At 34.6% G+C, this 20,187-nt stretch overlaps 1 protein-coding gene across 1 annotated transcript in view; it reads left to right on the top strand.

Moving 5' to 3' along the window:
- LOC123658635 (muscarinic acetylcholine receptor DM1) overlaps positions 1-20,187 on the top strand; it is a 102,967-nt gene that overhangs the window by 63,328 nt on the left and 19,452 nt on the right. The window contains exon 2 of the mRNA XM_045593999.1: positions 2,098-2,903. Within this exon, the coding sequence (XP_045449955.1) occupies positions 2,098-2,903 (806 nt within the window). The remainder of the gene's footprint in view (positions 1-2,097; positions 2,904-20,187) is intronic.

Here is a 20,187-nt window from a genome sequence, read left to right on the forward strand (position 1 = left end):
AAACATTTTTTTAATTAGTAATTTATTTTAAACTAATTTTCAATCATCAATTGCTAGAAACGCTGTTTCTGTCACTTTTGACAGTTTCCCGATAATAGCAGTTTGTTTAATGTGCTATATATTAAAAAAAAAACTACTGTATGCATTCATTAAAAAAACTACTTATAAAAAGGGTTCATAGCTTATCTTCTATAACGTGCAATGCAGTTTATTCTAATCTGTGAAAGTAAGTACGAAATCCTTAAATGTTATTTCAAAGTTGGCAATTCCGTATTTGAAAAAATTGATATTTAAAAAAGGAACGCTTAAAAAAATTAATCCTGAAAAACGTTATACGGTCAAGGAAGAACGTACAATTGTACGAAGCACCTTCATTACCGATTCCACAGTGAAGCGCAAGCCGTGTCTCTGCATATTCAGCGCTTGGTAACATTCCATAAATTTATTATTTCCAGCCGCGCCACAGACTATAAGAGACTGGATTTATTACGTACATACTCTTTTGAAAGGACATGCATTGGATTTGAAATACGTTTTCTGTAGAACATGAACTTGACATACCTTCTTTATAGTTATGCCTTGCTCTATAGCAAGTTATGTAGTATATGTATGTTATAGAAGATTAGTATGTAATACACTATTGCATTCATGTTAAAAAAAAGTGAGTCATCATTGTTATTTAGCTCAGCCATACCCTATGAGTAATAAATTCATAGTAAGCGCTGTGTTTAAATTTCCCGGTTAATTAAGTAAGTATACCGTTAAGATAGGCGTAAACCGCGCTATTTCTAATAATCGTTACAGGAATTCGTATCCCTTAACATCTATACAATACATGGAATCTTTGTGCAAAATACTTATTCATCCTTTTTCCCCTGTTAGTGCGTTATCGTACGTACATGATTGAGGGTTAAGGATTTTGTTATGTAAATACATGGTATCGTAACTTTATCACGATATTGAGTATTATATATTTATATGAAGTTACGACACATGGACGCTTTTAATTTGTGGTCAGAGTGACCACAAATTAAACTTCTCATAACCATTCATCGAGGCAGGGCAGTGCAAGCAGTATCTTGTTCAAAATTTCGAGCAGCCCGACTGGGAAAATGCTTTAGTCATACCCAATTGTGTTCTTGTGGTGTGGAAAGTAGCTTGACTTTCTGTAAATTGGCTGTGATGGAAGGAAGTAAGGTCGGCAACGCGCTTGTGATCCTCCTGGTGTTAAAGGTGTCCGTATGCTACAGTAGCCACTTACTATTACATAGTAGTGTAAAAATCATATTTTCCATATCCGTGCTTAAAGGCGAATAGTACGTACGTGATGGACCACTCACCTCGTCAAGATTACGTAATCACAACGCGTCACAATATGACTAATTTTCAAAGATTATCTAATTAGTTCTAAATTCGTTTAGTTCTTCCTATTCTGTACACTCAATCAAAAATACAAGCAGTATTAAATTTATTTACATCGTGTAGGGTTGGTCATAAACAGCGGACGATAAATGCTTCAATTCTAGTAGGTAATTTTTTCAGAATATTATACCGTCCGTGCTTACGTCACTGAAATGTGGGTGAAAAGTATATTTCGTCACTTTTATGGTGTTTTTATAATGACGTTTTATTAGGACGTATTTTTAAGTAACTGCGAAAATATTATTCGCTTACACGAGTGAGTACTTTAATATCTGTTAAAAGTTTTTTACTCATGCTCTTAATATTTCCATATTTTGTTAAATATGTAAAAACGTAAATATATATTTTTAATATATAAAAACGTAGATATAAGGCCTTACAGCGTACTTAATATATTAAGGTCAAATAATCAATAATAATTTAAAATCGGTGTTATTTTTCATCGGTGTTAATAAATCTTTTTAATTTAAAATATATTTAGAATTTTTGAGTCACACTTTGACTAAGTTTTTAAATAAAGAATATTTAACATATATTATATAAACGAAATAACGTTATTTCAAATTTAGTAGAGTTTTGATACTAGTACGATTCGATGTAGGTACTAGTTTCATTAGACTGAATTTGAATTAAGTTATAAAACGTAAATATTAACGTAAGTTCCGTTTGTTACAGCCGGATCCGCTCTCGGTCGGCGACCGCGCCGCGGCGGAGCGGGGGCCGCGGGCTCGCCGAGTTGACGTCATGCACAACGCTTTCAACCAATCAGCCAACCTCACAGACGTGGAGCTCGATCCCGATCTCCCCGAAAGCCCCTTCAGCCTCGCCCAGAAGATCGTCATCGCGATAATCGCCACCGTCCTCTCCGTGCTCACCGTCGTCGGCAACTCCATGGTCATGATCAGCTTCAAGATCGACAAGCAGCTTCAGACCATCAGCAACTACTTTCTCTTCTCCCTCGCGGTCGCCGACTTCGCCGTCGGCTTGATATCGATGCCGCTCTTCACGATGTTCACGATATACGGGTACTGGCCGCTCGGGCCCCACGTTTGCGACACCTGGCTGGCTTTGGACTACCTAGCGTCTAACGCGTCCGTACTCAATCTCTTAATCATAAGTTTTGATAGGTATTTTAGTGTGACGCGGCCGCTCACTTACAGGGCTAAAAGGACTACACGCCGCGCGACCGTTATGATAGGTGGTGCGTGGGGCTTCAGTTTGTTGCTGTGGCCTCCCTGGATCTATGCGTGGCCGTACATAGACGGGGAGAGGAAGGTGCCCCCGAACGAGTGTTACATCCAGTTTATAGAGACGAATCAGTTTATTACATTCGGGACCGCCATTGCTGCGTTTTATGTGCCAGTGACAGTTATGTGTATATTATATTATAAGATTTGGCGGGAGACGAAAAAAAGACAGAAGGACCTGCCGAATCTTCAAGGGGGAAAGAAGCACGACTCGTCGAAAAGATCGAATTCTAGGTAAGATTTTTTTTTACATAATATACCTAATATTTACGATTTTATTTTTGTGTTACCCACACATTAGGAATTCTAAACACATTCAATTTTTGATATGATATTCAAAAATGTTTAGAATACCTAATATTGTTAGTTCCAGCTGAATATATGAGGATAGTTGTAGCTAATCTAACGGAGTCCGTATATTTATGGTACAAAAACAATTCAAGAAAAGCAAAGTGTGGTCTGTGGAACAAGCTACAGCAGGTAGGAATGCCTGCAGAATTGATTTCTTTGCTTAAATATTGGTATAGCAACCAATTGAATACTATAAAGTGGGCAAACGAGTACTCGGAGCCATACGGGTTGGAATGTGGAGTGAGGCAGGGGGGGTTGAGCTCACCTAATCTTTTTAACCTGTATGTCAATGCGCTGATTGAGGAGCTCAGCAGCATGAGGGTCGGATGCCATATTGGTGGCGTATGTTTCAATAATATCAGCTACGCGGATGACATGGTGCTGCTGGCCCCCTCTGTCAGCGCAATTAGGAGGATGCTGGCTTTTTGCGAGTCATACGCTGAGACGCATGGATTGGTGTACAATAACAAGAAAAGTGAATACCTAGTCTTCAAGGCTGGCAACAGACTACCGGAAAATATACCCTTAATAAAGTTAAACGGGACATGTCTTGTTAGAGTACACCAATTCAAGTACCTAGGTCACATTGTCACAGAAGACCTAAAGGATAATGTTGATATTGAGCGAGAACGCAGGGCGTTGTCGATCAGGACGAACATGTTGGCCCGCAGATTTGCTCGTTGCTCAACACCAGTTAAGATCACGCTTTTTAAAGCTTACTGCACTTCTTTTTATACGAGCAGTCTATGGGTCAGCTATACTCAGAGGTCTTACAACGCCTTGCGTGTACAGTACAATAACGCCTTTAGGGCATTGTTGGGGCTGCCGCGGTACTGCAGTGCCTCTAGTATGTTCGCGCACGCAGGGGTCGACAGTTTCCCGGCCATTCTGCGCAAAAAGGCTAGCTCACTTTTAAGGCGAGTGCGCGGCAGCCGCAACAATGTCTTAAGGGTCATCGCCGATAGCGGGGACTGTCCACTACTCAGGCATCTGTGTGACATTACAATGTCACTTTTAGTTATTAAGTACTAACATTAGTTATTAAGCTTTCATCTTTTATTTTTACTAACAATTATGGACCCTTTGTTGTCTGAGTAATAAACATTTTTATTTTTATTTTTTTAAAGTTCTAGCCTTCGCAATGTCAATAATAATAACGATTTTTATGTTTATTGATCACTGAGCTCAGTTGGCGGACTTACGAAACTTGATCGTGAACGCGCAAAATCATTATTCACAAGCATTATTGCAAGTTTTGAAAAGGTCACAAAAACTTTTACTGTAATTTTGTTTGGCGTCTCCATACCTCTTCGAAAATATGATGTGTGTTCTTTTTACCTAACCTTAAGGTTTATGTTTACTCGTCACGCTTTGTATTTATTTCTAAAGTTTTCAACGGAACAGACACGCCCTAAGCCTGTAAAAGCTGAAGGACTATAGTTTTTCTTGGAATTTTTTCTTTGCTTCTATTTAAATATTTTCTTGTAATGTTTCTTTTGTTCGTCGGGCTCTTTGTGTCAAAATCAAAATATGTTTTTAAATAATTTGAAAGTGTTTATTAAATTTGGTTTTTAAACGAAATCGAATCGAATTGAATTCTAAAAACGAGCATGTTTTTGCACAGATAATAAACGCTTTGTTATGTTAATCGAGTCTGTCCAATTATCAGAATCGATATGTACTCGAATTGAACCGAGCATCGAATGAATATTCATTTGTAAGATTAAAATAACAAGATATACGAGATAATTTATTGGTGTTAGGTTAGGTTTTCTAATTTATTTTTCTTTTAAAATACGAATCAGATTTCACTAAAAGATTGTTATTCTTAAATTCAGTTTTTTGTAGTCTCGAAATAGTACAAAATGATATCGCTTCTACGTCTGACGTCAAGTTCTTTTTTTTTGTTGTTGACCCAAAAGAAATCCCTAACGAATACCTCCAGCCCGGTAGAGAAAGAGGGTATGTCCGATTCGCACGGACTAAAACCTCTGGGGTGTTCCTTCACTCGCCTGGGGTGGAATAACGGGGACGCTAAGCACTTCCGCGATCCCACCGGCGTTGTCCAAACTAGGGCCCGTCACCATAGGTGACTCCCAAGAGGCTCTCTCGAACACTAAGATCTTCCCCTACCTCGGGATGACGACAAGTTCTCCTTTTAAGTGTTTCAAGTATGTTAATACGGTTTTCAGTATAATTTAGGATAATATACAATATTATATCTTAATTCTAAGAAATTTTGTCACATTTAATTAAATACGATTATTCATAATTTGAGCAAAATGGATAATTCTAAGATAATAATAAAAATAACCAACAACAGTTAACACAACTATTTGGTTGCTATTCCTGTGTTAGGGTTTTCGAATTACTCTGTTTAATGTACATTTTTTATTTATCTTTTTTTACTTTAAGAAATCGGTTCAAAATACTTTCGTTTTGTAAATAAATCGCAACAAACCAACAAGTAATAAATAACAAAGTAGTATATATTAGTGATTTTTTGTGTTTTTTTTTAAATCTACATAAAGAGTATATGTGCTGCGCCATTATTACTGTGTGCGTTACCTACTGTGCTGTAAATTCCTTTTTTAAAGAATTAGCCATTTTATGTAGAGAAAAGAAAAGTCCTTTCAATACTAAAATATAAAAATTTGACGTTTAAATTAAAGTTAAGAGAAAATAATGATGAAAGACACGATCTTTTAAATATTAGTGGTTTCCCATAAATTTCAAACCATGGAACAACCTCCATTTGTAGTATTGTCAAAAATAACGACGGTAATAACTTTTTTCACATACTTTCAAAATGGCCGACATTACGTGCTTCGATTAAATGTAGTGTAATAAGATGTAATGTAATCAATGTAACCTTAGAAGCTAGAAAATGAATTGGCAAGAACCTAACAAATATCAATTACTAGTAGAATTCATTGTTTTCACATACACAGACGGCACAGATAATTTCGCCAATCACTTAAATAGAGAATACCGTTTTTTTTTTATATTCCTCTTCAAAATCTATATTACGAATCGGTGTTAGCTACACATTTACTATTATTATTGTATTTTGTTGAAAACGAATATAATTTAAAATTATAGAATTTATTTATTTATTGAAGGATAACCAACAAAAGATACATTAATAATAGTTTGTTACACATGAGCTTACAATAGGATGTCAATGCTCTTTTAAATTAATTTTTGACTTTGATTGCAAATCTAAGGATTCATCAATTTCTTTTCTGTATTTTTAATTCTAGGTTGGCCAAATCATTGCGGAAGTCTGTAATAAATATATAGATTATACAAACATGTCACGATTAGCCGGTAAAAAGTTTTTTAAAACTAATTTTCTCACCGTTTTTCACCACACGTATCTAATAAAAAATACCTATCGTGAGAGCCTTTAAAAATTTTAGCGGTTGCACGTTTTTACTCAGTTCAATCCGGGTCCCTACCCTAAGGGCTCACCCTTAGAGCCTCCCTTTCTCGCCCTCTTTATTCGCATTACAAGGAAGATGTACTCAGTGACGTACGTAAGTTGATGCTTTATTTAGTGCGTATTTTATTATTCTTAAACGTTTCTTTGGGATAAAGGTTTGAATTCGGAATGTACGTAATCGTTTTACTCCCGCCTTTTTTGTCTTTGGTCTAATTGAATTTGTCTTACTTGTAATTATAGTTCATTGATGCGTGATTATTAGCAAACATCTAACCTTAAAAAACTTTCAAAGTTATTTAATAACTTTACTACTAGGAAAAGAGATATTTACTTTTTATTTTTAATTAATTTAACAACCGCTCTGGTGTAGTGGATCGTGTACCGTGTGGCGCCTAAACACCGGTGCTTTACGAATTTGATTCTCGCTCAGAATAGATATTTGTATTTGCACAAATATCTCTTTCTAGTTTGGATGTCTCTCCTTGTGGCTCACCTCACCGTGCCTCGCGATTGGCACTCTTAGAAGGAAATATATCCATCAACCCGCAGTATTCGTCAACGCGCAGTGGAGCAGCGGGCGGATACAGCTACGACCCTTCTCTTGCACGAATAAAGGGGCCTACATCCAGCAGTGGGAAGTTACAGGCTGAATCGTGATCGTGATAAGAAAAAAAAAACCAGAATAAATAAAACCTGCGAAGCATTACTTAGGTATATTTTGTGACTTCAAAGGCGTCAGACCACTGCGAGTCTACGGTGTGACAGCAATGATCCATTTTGATAGTTGAAAAGTCTAAACTTTCATGAGTCACATTAAATAAAGCTAGAAATACACTATCGATATTTGTGTGACGTTTTTAAAGCAATTTAAAATTTGAATCTCTAATGTTATATATCGTAAATTTTATGTCATCCTCATTATATAATGTGAGTTGTGATATTTCAAATTTATCATAAGAAAATAGCTAAAATTTCTGTAAAGTGTATGCCAAGCTTTACACTCTTTGGCGGGTTCATGATAAATTCAAGAACATCACGGCTGGTTTATTAATCCTACACCTTGCCTCTTTCGAAACACTGAAGGGATAAATTTATACCATAGGCCCAGGTGGGGCTAATGTAAGAGAATGTGAGGGGAATTATTTTAGATTAGTTTGTAGTTTTTGCATAAATAAATTAACCGATTTTTTTGACATTATATCTTAAATCTGAAGAGAAAATGTGCTAAATGTTGCAAAATGCTATTGGTGTATTGTGTGACTTATCAAAGGCATTTAATTGCGTGGAGCGGTTCCACTAGGATTTACTCCTTTGTCGAGTGTCCGGGAACACACAATCCACAAGCGTAAACGCCCAGACCACGACAAACATTTGTATGTCATTTACAAATTTGTGTCATGTTCGGGTATCGAACACGGGACAGTAAGCGCAACAGTCAGTGCTGTGACCACTACGAAAACGTCAAATTCGATTATTAAACAGAATGCCAGCCATTTCTGTATTGTCTATACAAATAAATAAAATTGGAATGTTTTTTTTTTGTAATATTAAAATAACCGCTTTTTACTAAATGCATATGGATGTATCTACACGGTATATATATACCAAAACAACATTTTTTATAATTTTTGTCTGTTTGTCTGTCTGTTTGTTCTGGCTTAGTTCTGAAATGGCTAGACCGATTTTGACGGAACTTTCACTGGTAGATAGCTGATGTAGTAAGGAGAATTTAAGGCTACTTTTATTCGAGAATTTTATTTATTTTATAACTCTGCGAACTGAATAATAACTTTTTTGTTAAATTCCACGCGGATGAAGTCGGGCACAGCTAGTATGATATAAAATAACTATAAATTTAAATGTATCATCTCATATCTATCTCTCAACCTTGTGTGTTAAGTTATTAGAATAATTAATAAAGCAAATCGGTTCAGTCGGTTCTTATAATAATATTTTTGTCAACAACAAAGAAAACATTGCTAGCCAGTGGATCCTCGTCATAATAAAAATCTAATGACATTCCATTTTCAAAAGATAATTTTTTGCCAAATAGTCTATAAACAATTTGCGAAAGGAATAGATAATCCAAAAATCACAACCAATATAAGCGCATTATACAATAAATTAAATAACAAAAAACATCAAGAAAAGAATTGTCATATCCTTCTAACTTTTATAGTGTTCCGTGCGAAGAATTGTTTGCTTGCATTGTTTCAGAGAACGCTAACTTATACCGCTGAGATCTAACTTCTGCGCAATATTTCGCAAATAAAATACGACCACGAATACCTTATTGTTATAAAGGAAAGGGAAAATTCTTCAATATTTACTGCATTTTAATCTTCTATCTTGTCAGTTCTGACATAAAACTTGTACATATGATGCACTATTATTATTGTTATTGTAATGGTATTACAAATATATAACCAAAAAATTGTAACACAGTATTACTAAAACCATGTTTACATTATTTAACTAAATTTTAGATTTTTTAGTTTGCGATATTAATTTAGATCATAAGCATCCATCCATCAGTCTTCAAAAGTCCATTATTGGACATAGGCTTCCCCTAATGTTCGCCACTCCGTCCGGTCCCGCGTTCTCTGAATCCGGCGGCTTCCCGCTGTCTTCTTGAGGTCGTCCGCCCATCTGGTTGGAGGGCGCCCTGTGCTCCTTTTGCCGAGATCTGGTCGTCATTTGTTCACCTTTCTTCCCCATCGGTTGCCAGGTTTTACCAAAATAATTTATTAATATTTAACATTTAGGGGGATGAAAAATAGAAGTTGTTCGATTCTCAGACCTATCCAATATGCACACAAAATTTCATGAGTATTGGTCAAACCATTTCGGAGGAGTTTAACTACAAACACCGCGACACGAGAATTTTATATATTAGATATAGTTATACTAGCTGTGCCCGCGACTTTAGCAAAATAGTTATTGTTCAGTTCGCAGAGTTATAAAATAATAAAAAAATATAAAATGAAAGTAGCTTAAATTACTCCGTATTACATCAGCTATCTAACAGTCAAAGTCCCGTCAAAATCAGTCCAGCCGTTTCAGAGATTAGCTGGAATAAACAGAAAGATAGACAGACAGACAAAAATTATAAAAAATGATATTTTGGTATATGTACCGTGTATACATACATATGAATTTAGTAAAAAGCGGTTATTTTAATATTACAAACAAACACTCCAATTTTATTTATTTGTATAGATAATCTGAATCTCTGAAACTCCTCCAACGATTTTAGGTCTAGGTTTTAACGTCCTAGGGGCGGTAAATTTCAGAGGACGGTCACTTGATTTCAGAGGGTAAAAGTCAAACACGTCCACTGGTTTTCTAATGGTTTTTTATACTTTCAATAAATCCCTATAGAAAGAAACTTATTCCTAGCGAAACCTATATTATCGCTTTACTACAAATGGAAAATTATTATTTTAGAAAGGTATGTACATGGGGCGGCAGAAATAAAGTGGCCTACACTCATAAAAATATAAATCCGGCACTGCTATCAAGTTATAATATCTCAGGAATCGGCCGGTCCCGAATTGAGCAGACCTAGGTAGTTTTTAGGTTCAAATCCTCATGTCTCCAGATTTATTATCCTTTTTCTCTTTTTTTCCTAATTGCATACGTGATTTTTTATTTAAAGAACCAATAACCATATTTTTTTATTATTATTATGACGGTAAAATCGAAATATATATTTCATATTTCATTAGCATGTAATTCGTATTTAAATAAAATTTTCAAAAAACAAGATAAAGTAATCGTAATATATATAAATCTCGTGTCACAATGTTTGTCCTCAATGGACTCCTAAACCACTTAACCGATTATAATAAAATTCGCACACCATGTGCAGTTCGATCCAACTTAAAAGATAGACTATATTTTATTTTGATATATTATGTTATTATTATATTTCAGAAAAAAATAAGGTGATACGAAGTTCGCCAGGTCAGCTAGTATATTATAAAAAAAACCGAGCTAAGCTTGGTCATCCAGGTAGTAGATAATTAAATATGCATGAAATCATTTCCTACAAATAGTAACTGAGGTAGGGCACAGCAAGAAATTTCCTGCTCAAAATATGGAGCAGCCCGACTGGGGTAGTACCTCGACCTTACAGAAGATCAGAACAAAATAATACTGTTTTCAAGCAGTATTGTGTTCCTGTTGGTGAGTAAGGTGACCAGAGCTCCTAGGGGGATTGGGGATAGGGTCGGCAACGCCCTTGCGATGCTTCTGGTGTTGCAGACGTCTATAAGCTACGGTGATCGCTTACTATCAGGTGAGCCGTACGCTTGTTTGCCGATATAGTTACAAAAAAAAAATTAGTAGGAAGTACTAGTTTTCCGTCCATACCTTGGTCAGCGTGAGGTATACAATTTGTTGCTGTTCCATTTGCTCCCGTTAAAATATTTTAACGGCTTTAATATTATAGCCCATGTTATTCAGTGATAGCGCTGTATTCGTCCTGGTGCTAGAACTTTTCAAAATCGTTCTAGTACATTATCAATTACACACAAACAAAGAAATCTTTGCTCTTATCAATAATAGTCTAGATTAGGATAGAATATTGTACTTTTATAATTATTAACATCTCTACTAGGCTTCAAACAAGCTTTTTATCATGATTTACGCTTCAGTCTGTAATATCCCACTACTGGGTATAGGCCTCTTTTCTCATGTAGGAGAAGGATCAGAGCTTAATCCACCACGCTGCTGCAATGCGGGTTGGCGGATATATTCCCTACTATGAGTAACGATCGCTATCAGGTGTACACGATAGCAACCGGTATAACATACCTTTGTAACATATCACGATTTAATAAAATTTATTTATTTTTGGATTAATTAACTATACTTTATGCGAAGATATCCACTGTTTCAAAATATAGATTCTGCTTAGGAGAACCGGCATATATCTCAATAGTTATGCTATTAAAAGTTGAAATACATTTTGAGCAAATGAGCTATTAAACGAATAAAGGACATAATGATAAAATCATCGATATCTTCACCGAATTTTTATTAAAGAATAATAAAATCAAAAACAATGTACACGTGGCTAAATTGTTGCACAATCTAACCTGTAATTGTTAATTTTCTTTGCTTGAAGAAATATCTTCGAGTGATAAACACAGTCGATACAATGACAAATATTTTATATAACTCTGTAAAGTATAATGTTTGGATTAATATTAATACATAAAACTTCCAGTTTTATCCAAAAATAATTGCACTTGGTAGGCTAGTGCTTGAAATACAATCACAAACTTTAAAAATATAAAGGCTTAGGATTTTACTCAACTTTCATTAAAACTTATTGTCTTGAACAATTGATATTAAATCCGAATTTATGTAGTAAGCCCCTCCTTAGTGAAGCTAACATCGCTATGGTAGACCATAATCGCATGATAAGGGCATGGCTGTCTGCCAACGATAGGCCAACGCTAACCTTATTACGAGCCATTTAGCTTCTGTTGCCCAGAACAATAACTACTTATCTAAGATGCCTCGAAAGCGAAATTGATTATCAAGGTCAAAGCCACATTAACCATAACGGAATCGAATTAGAACACGATCTAGGTTAATGTATTTATATATTTTATTTATTTATTTGCTTGTCCACAAATCTTATATTTGTTACAGACTGATATTTTAAATGTTTGCTGCATTCCTTATGAGTGTTTTTATTATCTGTGAGATTAAACTTAAAGAAGTTTTGTATACAGACAGAAAAAAATTATTTAGCATTACCACAGATAGCAAAAACAATATTATAATTATAAATAAAAACATAAAGTCACTCATCTTGTGTCTAAAAGAACATTTTGTAGACTATCCTACAGTTTGGTTCCTATTGATCTAGGGCAGGAAATATCGTGCTAGGTGGCGAATGCTAGCGTGCCTCCATCTCGCCCCACCCAGGCGGAGGACTGCTCACACATGGTGGTATTTTATCAGTAGGAGTCTGACATAAGGTTTTTCCCCACGTAAAAAAAGGAAATATCGTACTTAAAATTTTTAAATCTGGAACAGTCCGACAGAAATAGTTTCTTCAGCTTTAAAGAATACAAGTCAAATAATACTGTTCTTAAATATAGCTGTGTCTTTATGACGAGCAAGGTAGTAAGACATTTTGAGGATATACTGTGAAGGGCTGTGTGGCTACGGCACTAAAGAATTTAGCCACCCCCTCTCTTCCCGTGTCGTAAGAGGCGACTAAGGGATAACAAGGTTCCACAACCATCTTGGAACTTAAGAAGCCGACCGATGGCGGGATAACCATCCAACTGCTGGCTTTGAAATACACAGGCCGAAGACGGGCAGCAGCGTCTTCGGTGCGATAAAGCCAGTACTGCGGTCACCAACCCGCCTGCCCAGCGTGGTGACTATGGGCAAAACACATGAGTTCACGTTATTTTTGGCGTCAACTTGTGGAGGCCTATGTCCAGCAGTGGACTGTATAGGCTGTAATGATGACTGTGAAGGGGCTAGGGTTGGCAAGACGCTTGTGATGTACTTAGTTCATGCTGTGACTCTCCTAATCCTTCAGGCGTTTATAGGTAAGCGTTTACTGTGAGGAGGACCGTACGTTTGTTTATAAACTTAATAGTACAGATAATAGTTTAAAAACCATTAGTAAATAAGTTATCGTAAACCATAACGAAGACAGGCAGCAGCGTCTTCGGTGCGACAAAGCCAGCCCTGCGGTTACCAACCCGCCTGCCCAGCGTGGTGACTATGGGCAAAACACATGAGTTCATGCCATTTTTGGCGCTAACTTGATGAGACCTATGTCCAGCAGTGGACTGTATAAGGTTAAAGTGATGATGATGAAACCATAACGGCGACTTGTAATAAGTAGAAGCGAGTTGGCAAACCACTAAAGGTGATTTCTTATGATAAAGGATCGAATAAAGTTTATACTGCCGTGTTAAAATTTTTATAAAAATGAAAGACTTAGAAATCCTGGAATTTTTTTAATATGTTAAATTTAGTACACGGAAAATGTAACAGAATTAATTACAAAGCTTTAAATGGCAATATAACACAATAACTACGGAGATCTACTACACTTAAGAGCACTTTTTTTGAGTTTCAGTATAAAGTATGTATAATTAAAAATAACTTTGACATTACATTGTCTATGTCTGTATGCCAAACTATTTTATGTAACTTTTTTTTTTCGAAAATATTAAAATTGTTTTTTTTTATATATTATTTAAAATGAAAAGATAATAAAATAGTTTTATGTCAAACTCATCAACCAGACAAATTTATCTTTTTAATTTTGAAAATATTAAAACTATTTTTTTAAGTCTTTTTTAAAATGAAAAAGATAGTAATATTTTTTTTGTCAAACTCATCAAAAAGACAAATGAATCAACAGAAAATAAATTATGTATAATGAATAAAAGTATATTATGTTTAATTATATTATTTTTAGTCAGTTTAGTTTTATTTGGAGCTAACATTGGGCAAAGAAATAATTTAGGAATATCACAAGGTTTTTATATTTTTACCCGCTCCACATATACAAGCGTTGTTACATAAAACTAGAGCGGGAAATGTATGCGTGTAATATATGTAAAAAGACGGAATCAGTCTCTCAAATATGGGAATATGGGGCGGGGTAATGAGGCCCCAAGTCAAAGCACCTCCGGGAGTGTTGAGAACTTTTTCACCCCAAAAAATATCATCTTGCTCCGATAAATTTTTCATATTTTTCCCGTAGAGATTTTCAGAATATTTTATTAAATTATTTTCTCACAATAAGTAAGGTGTGGTTGTGAATTTGTTTGCCTTTATTGCTTCAAATTATAAATATGATAACGCGATATTAAAAATATGTATATATATACGGCGCATGTACATGACTTTTTGTTTACGCCACTATGTTAGTGATTGAAGTAATCATGGCGCTATCCTAAAACATTATTTTTAAACCGACTTTAGAAAAAGAAGATTTTCTCAAATTGACTGTTTTCTTATGTGTTATCTCATAAATTTTATATAGTGGACCGATTTCGATGATTCTTTTTTTAAACGAAATGTGGTGCTAGTCTTGTTGCTAGTTATCATTTAAAGTTAATCGAGATTGAACGAATAATTTTTGAGTTACCTCTATTCATGCGTATTTAATTGTAATTAAAGTCGATTGTTTTTTCGTTTGCGATCTAACACAATTATTTACAAATTTTTAGATACTATTTTTTGAAACTATATTATTATGAATTAACTAACGAAGTATGGAATATTCAAATAAACATTACACATAAATAACTGAAATATACCCGACTTCGGTAGTCATGTATAAAGAGAGATATCTACCATTTAATCAATTCAATCAACGAAACAACGAAAATTAGATTACAATTTCAGATAAAGCCCTAAATTTACCAAAAATATTTGTTTATTATGAAAGTCAAGAAACATCACAGAGAGATAAATACCCGCTTCCGTTCGAGAATACAACGTACAACAAACCAATTTACTTTGGCGATTCACTGCCAACTGAGACGTCACTTGCGCATGCAGCGGAACGAGGTCACTCACCCCTCTGTTTGGAACACAACAATACGAAATTGTATTGTCGTTAGGACACAATAAAGATGGACAAAGACGTTCAAATCAGTTTATACCCTTACATATCTTCCTTCTTTTACATTATTGGTAAAAGTGTATTTCAAACTTACGATAACATATTAGATTGTATTATAAAAAAAAAATATTAAGAAATTTTAATGGAGAAATTGGGAAAATGAATGAAAATTAGAAATGGACCGACGGTCTACGTAAGATTGCCGGTTGTGGCTGGATGAGGATTGCGATATCGAGATGTTTGGCGTGAACTTGGGGAGGCCTGTGTCCAGCAGTGGACTGCGATAGGCCGAAATAATTATTACTATTTCTTTTCTTTTTTGAAACCTTAACCATCATCATGGGCCTTTACGTCTATTCCAGACGATTTAAACGGTGTCTGAAGAGCATTTTTGCTGATGGCTGTACAAGCCGATACGGGAGCGACAGACTCTACCACACCGAACAAGGAAATGATGTGCTAGTGTCACTGATGTCGCTGTTCTGGTGTTTGTTGTTAACCATACAGTACACAAAAAGGAAAATATCCAAAAAAGAAATTATCAAATTTAAAAAAGGAATTATCCAATTTGTTGCAGTCGTTCGAAAGTTATGTGCGTACAATCGTACGTATATTTTCCAGATTCATTTTCATGACTGCGATAGGATGAAGTGTATTGAGTAGTGAAATATCGTCAGTATCGGACCACTTCCTAGCTTTACTAGGCAGTTACAGGACTGTCGATCTGCAGTCTTACGTAATAAATCGCAGGTAGAATATGTGCAGTGTATGTTTGACTGTTGTTGTGTATCTTTGAAATGAGTGTGGCCGTCGACAATGCGGTAAATTAACATTATAGAGCATATACGATAAACATTAATGTAATGTATAAAGCATGTAGAGTGTTATAAATAGTAATGCATAGAGCATGTAGCATGAAGAAAACAAATAGTCGTAAATAGTTATTTTAATTAATAACCTACATAAATGTACATACATATATATATATATATATATATATATATATATATATATGTACCTCACGGTTAGTTTTGGACTCACCATCGAATTAGAAAAAATAAGCTTTAGTTCGTAATTTGAAGCATGCAGTGTTGAAAAAAATACGCCTCAAAGTTTTGAAAATAAAAATGTAAATAAAAAAGGCATGGGCACTTAAGAGCCCATGGATTAAAAAAAAGTGTATGTTTGACAATAGGAAAGGGTAATTTAGAGACTGTGGATGTTAATTTGAAATAAATAAAACACATTATATTTTTTATTTTCCAATTACTATGAGGATGGGATTAGGTTCAGATCGTTTTCCTTATTAGGTGCAACTTTATCGTAACGGTAGAATATTCTCAAACAGCTAAACAGTATCCGGTGGCTGGTCACTCTGACGGTAACGAGTCATGCCATAATACGACTCATGACAAATATATTAACTGAGGTAGGGCATAGCAGGAAACATACTGTTCAAAATCTGGAGTATCTATATTGGGGGACTACCTTGTCCTTACAGAAGATCATAGCTTGATAATACTGCTTGTGTTGTGTTCCTATAGTGAGTAAGGTGGACAGAGCTCTTGGGGACGGTCAGGGCTGCAGGCGTTGCAGGCGTCTATAGGTTACAATAATTGCTTACCATTACGTGAGCCGTATGTCTGTTTGATGACTTAGTTGCATTTAAAAAATCAGGTAATTGTATAGGCCATATAAATGCCCGCTGTTGTCAAAAATATTCGAGTCAAAATCGATACGACTATAGAAAATAGCAAGAAATCTGTACTGTTGTTTTTTAAAACCACTTATATGAGATGATTAATATGTATTTATGAGTTAATAATGTTGTACGTACATATTACAATATATTCTGCATGAATCATGTTAACAAAACAGATTTACAAACATTTCAAACATGTAACCATGTCAATCAGTAATCCAATTTGCAACTAGACCGTATCCATGAAAGAATGAAATAAAAACGAGAAAAAAAATATTGGCAAAGGCGCAATATTGAATATTTCAATATTAATGATCAATTGAACTGGATTTAATTGATAATTGTCGAGAATGTGCGATGGCGAAAATACGAGTTTTTGTTGAAATTGTACTGAAATTGGATGGAAGGCATTGTTTATTGAGCTCTTTAGTAATTTCGAATGTTCAATAAACAATGACTTACAATAGAAAAACGCTATGGTGGAATTGTAAAAGTTTATTTAAGTTTCATAGTTATGGGATTCAATTTTCTACCCGGTTTTATATTTAAAAGAAAATTTGTTACTTGTGTGGTTGTTTCTGGCCTCACTGAGCAAGTAAAAGCGTGACAAGTGGTGGTGAAATCTCAGTGAAATGGTAAGATGGGTTATGCTCTAAACCTTTTCCTATATATTGAGTATGCATTGATTTGTGTTAGTTTGTGGGACAGTTACAGTTTGTTTTAGTTCAGTTCATAGAGTAGCGTAATTTTTTTGGCGAATTTTATTACTCATTAAAAATATGTATGTATTTTATATAAAGGGAATTACAAGACATATTTTTAAAGAGTTCCTTTCACTATTCTTACCCCTTTCTTAGTTAATATTTGTAGATCAAAGCAAGAACTATACAATGATTTAATAAAAGTCAACCCTTTTATCGTAGGATTTAATCTAATTTAAAAATAATTGACAACACTGGGGCACTTTAATTTCCTGCCTCCTGACTCTTGTTCGTTTTTTGAAATCCTTTTAATAATTTAATGTATAACAAATCACACGTATAATATAATTGAATCAGATATCTTTTCCATTCGTTTTTCATTTACCTATTGACTATTGTTAAGACTCAGACAAGTACGGATTCTCTCGCCATTTAAAACGTTTTGAATCGCTGTCAGTCGATAGCATCTATAGTTGTTGCGAGGTAAGGAAGGATATGTCAAGCGAGACAGCATTATGCTCGTGTCACGCGCGTGAATGGGAAGGACACATGTCTTTGTGTTGCGTCTCGATTGTGACAGCTTTGAATGCAAAAGGAAACTACCTCTACGAATATGCTGCCTTGGTATAAACGTATTTGGACTCACATATTACTGTTGCTTTTGACACTTTTTTATTACAAATAAAAAAATGATAGTGAAAAAGTTTCTCTTTTTTAACAAACGCTGAACTTTATATAAAAATATATCTTTTTGGATTGAATCATCGCTTTGTTTTTTTTTTTTTAGATTAAGCACCAGCAGTGGCGTAGCTAGGGGGACAAGGGCCCTGGTGCATAGGGAAAGAATCGGGCCCTCCTCCCCTCTTTCCGCGTTGTTTGAACTTGTATTGGCCTTTAAAATTATTGATAGGAATAAGAATAGGAAGCAGTGAGTTGAACTTATCCCTAGTAGGCTAAATCCATACCCCGTCTCTATTAGAATATCCATGTGTTTAATAGAAGAAAAAGGGAATAAATAAACAACGACGCACATGACAATATAGAATATTTATTATACAGATGAGATTAATTAAGGGAAAAAACGATTTTTAACAGAATTCCCCGTCCTATTCACAATCTCTTGCGCGCTTTAAAAAGTTGATGGGTGGAATTGATCTCACGACCGTCAAGCATGTGAGCTTATCGCTGATCCAATGTGCTACGGGCGTACTCATCCAAACTACCAAATAACTGAAATAACGATAACAAACAGCACATGCTTATCGAGGACGCTTGGCGCATGTGTTGAAAATGTTGAATAAGGAGTTCTATAATTGGTGATGTTGATTTGAAAAAAAAAAATAAAAAAAATCTTGACTCGAGGCTCGAGCAGGCTCACAAGTTTTTTTTTTAATTTATTTTATTTTATTATTTTTTTTTTCAAAGCTGAGGTTAGAGGGCCCCCTGAGCTCCGGGGCCCTGGTGCACTGCACCACCTGGCCCTATGATAGCTACGCCACTGAGCACCAGTCAATGACTATCGCATGTTTCTCCATTCTTTGTGACATTGGTAAAATTATCGATGCCATTTTGAAAGCCATTAAATAAAAAAAAAGTTAACATTGAAGGCCTTTGTCCAGATGTCGAACATTTTAGGCTATTTTGGTTAATTTCAAGTAAAGTAATAATATTATTTTTAAATGTCAAAATAAGTTAATACTAGATAAATTAGTAATTTAGACAGTACATAATTATGTATGTATATTCATGTTAAATTTTCTTTTAGATTCTACTTTTGATGTCAGACTACATAGAAATCTGAAAGAAAAAATTAGTATATTCGGTATTTTTATGGAGCAATACGATATTTTGACAAAATATCATGCTACCGTTTATTGACCTAACGTTATATTCATAGATTATACACTTATATACTGGTAGTAGTATATTTGTATTGACTCGGAATTGAAGTAACAACAATCAGAATGACAATATAACAACAAAGTGTCTCGTGTAGCAAGTCTTGTTTACATGTATCAATATTTACGACAAATGTTTGATTCGTGGAGACATTCAACGACTGCCGACAACAAACAAGTTTAAAAATATTTTATGAAGGGGCAAAATATACAAACATTTTCAGTTTTTGTAACATAATATTAGATGTGTTAAATAAGATTGCTTCACAATTACATTGTTTATCTCTTCTATAGGCACAATTGTTTCATTGTTTTTCATATGAAAATAGTTTCGTTTCGTTTATGAAGTCCTAGTATTTCTTAGGCCTCAGTAGTATGGGGTCAATAAAAATAGTTTTTATGACTTTGTTTATTTGTTTATGCTCTAATTTCCAGATCTATTCCGACAATGAGTATTCTTGTGTAAAGGAAGTTTATTCAGACTTCTTATAAAGTAACACTACGGCTTATTACGGCTTACGGAGCTTAGGAATTATTTATATTGCTAAAAACTATAACATTACAAAACCGAAAGGCATTTATTAACAAAATAATATATTTAAAAATATTTCTTTCTGTATGTACATGTACTTTTTATTGATACTGATATTTCGCCCCCTTATAAGACACCTTTATAACATTAATATTATTAATATAATAATTATACGAGCCCTGATTTCCTTTCTATTCAATAATAGTATGAACGACTAATTTAAAACTAAAATAATTTTAGTTTTCTGTACCCAAAGGTTGCCCAAAGGG

The sequence above is a fragment of the Melitaea cinxia genome, chromosome 12 (assembly GCF_905220565.1).
Source record: "Melitaea cinxia chromosome 12, ilMelCinx1.1, whole genome shotgun sequence".
Taxonomy (NCBI): domain Eukaryota; kingdom Metazoa; phylum Arthropoda; class Insecta; order Lepidoptera; family Nymphalidae; genus Melitaea; species Melitaea cinxia.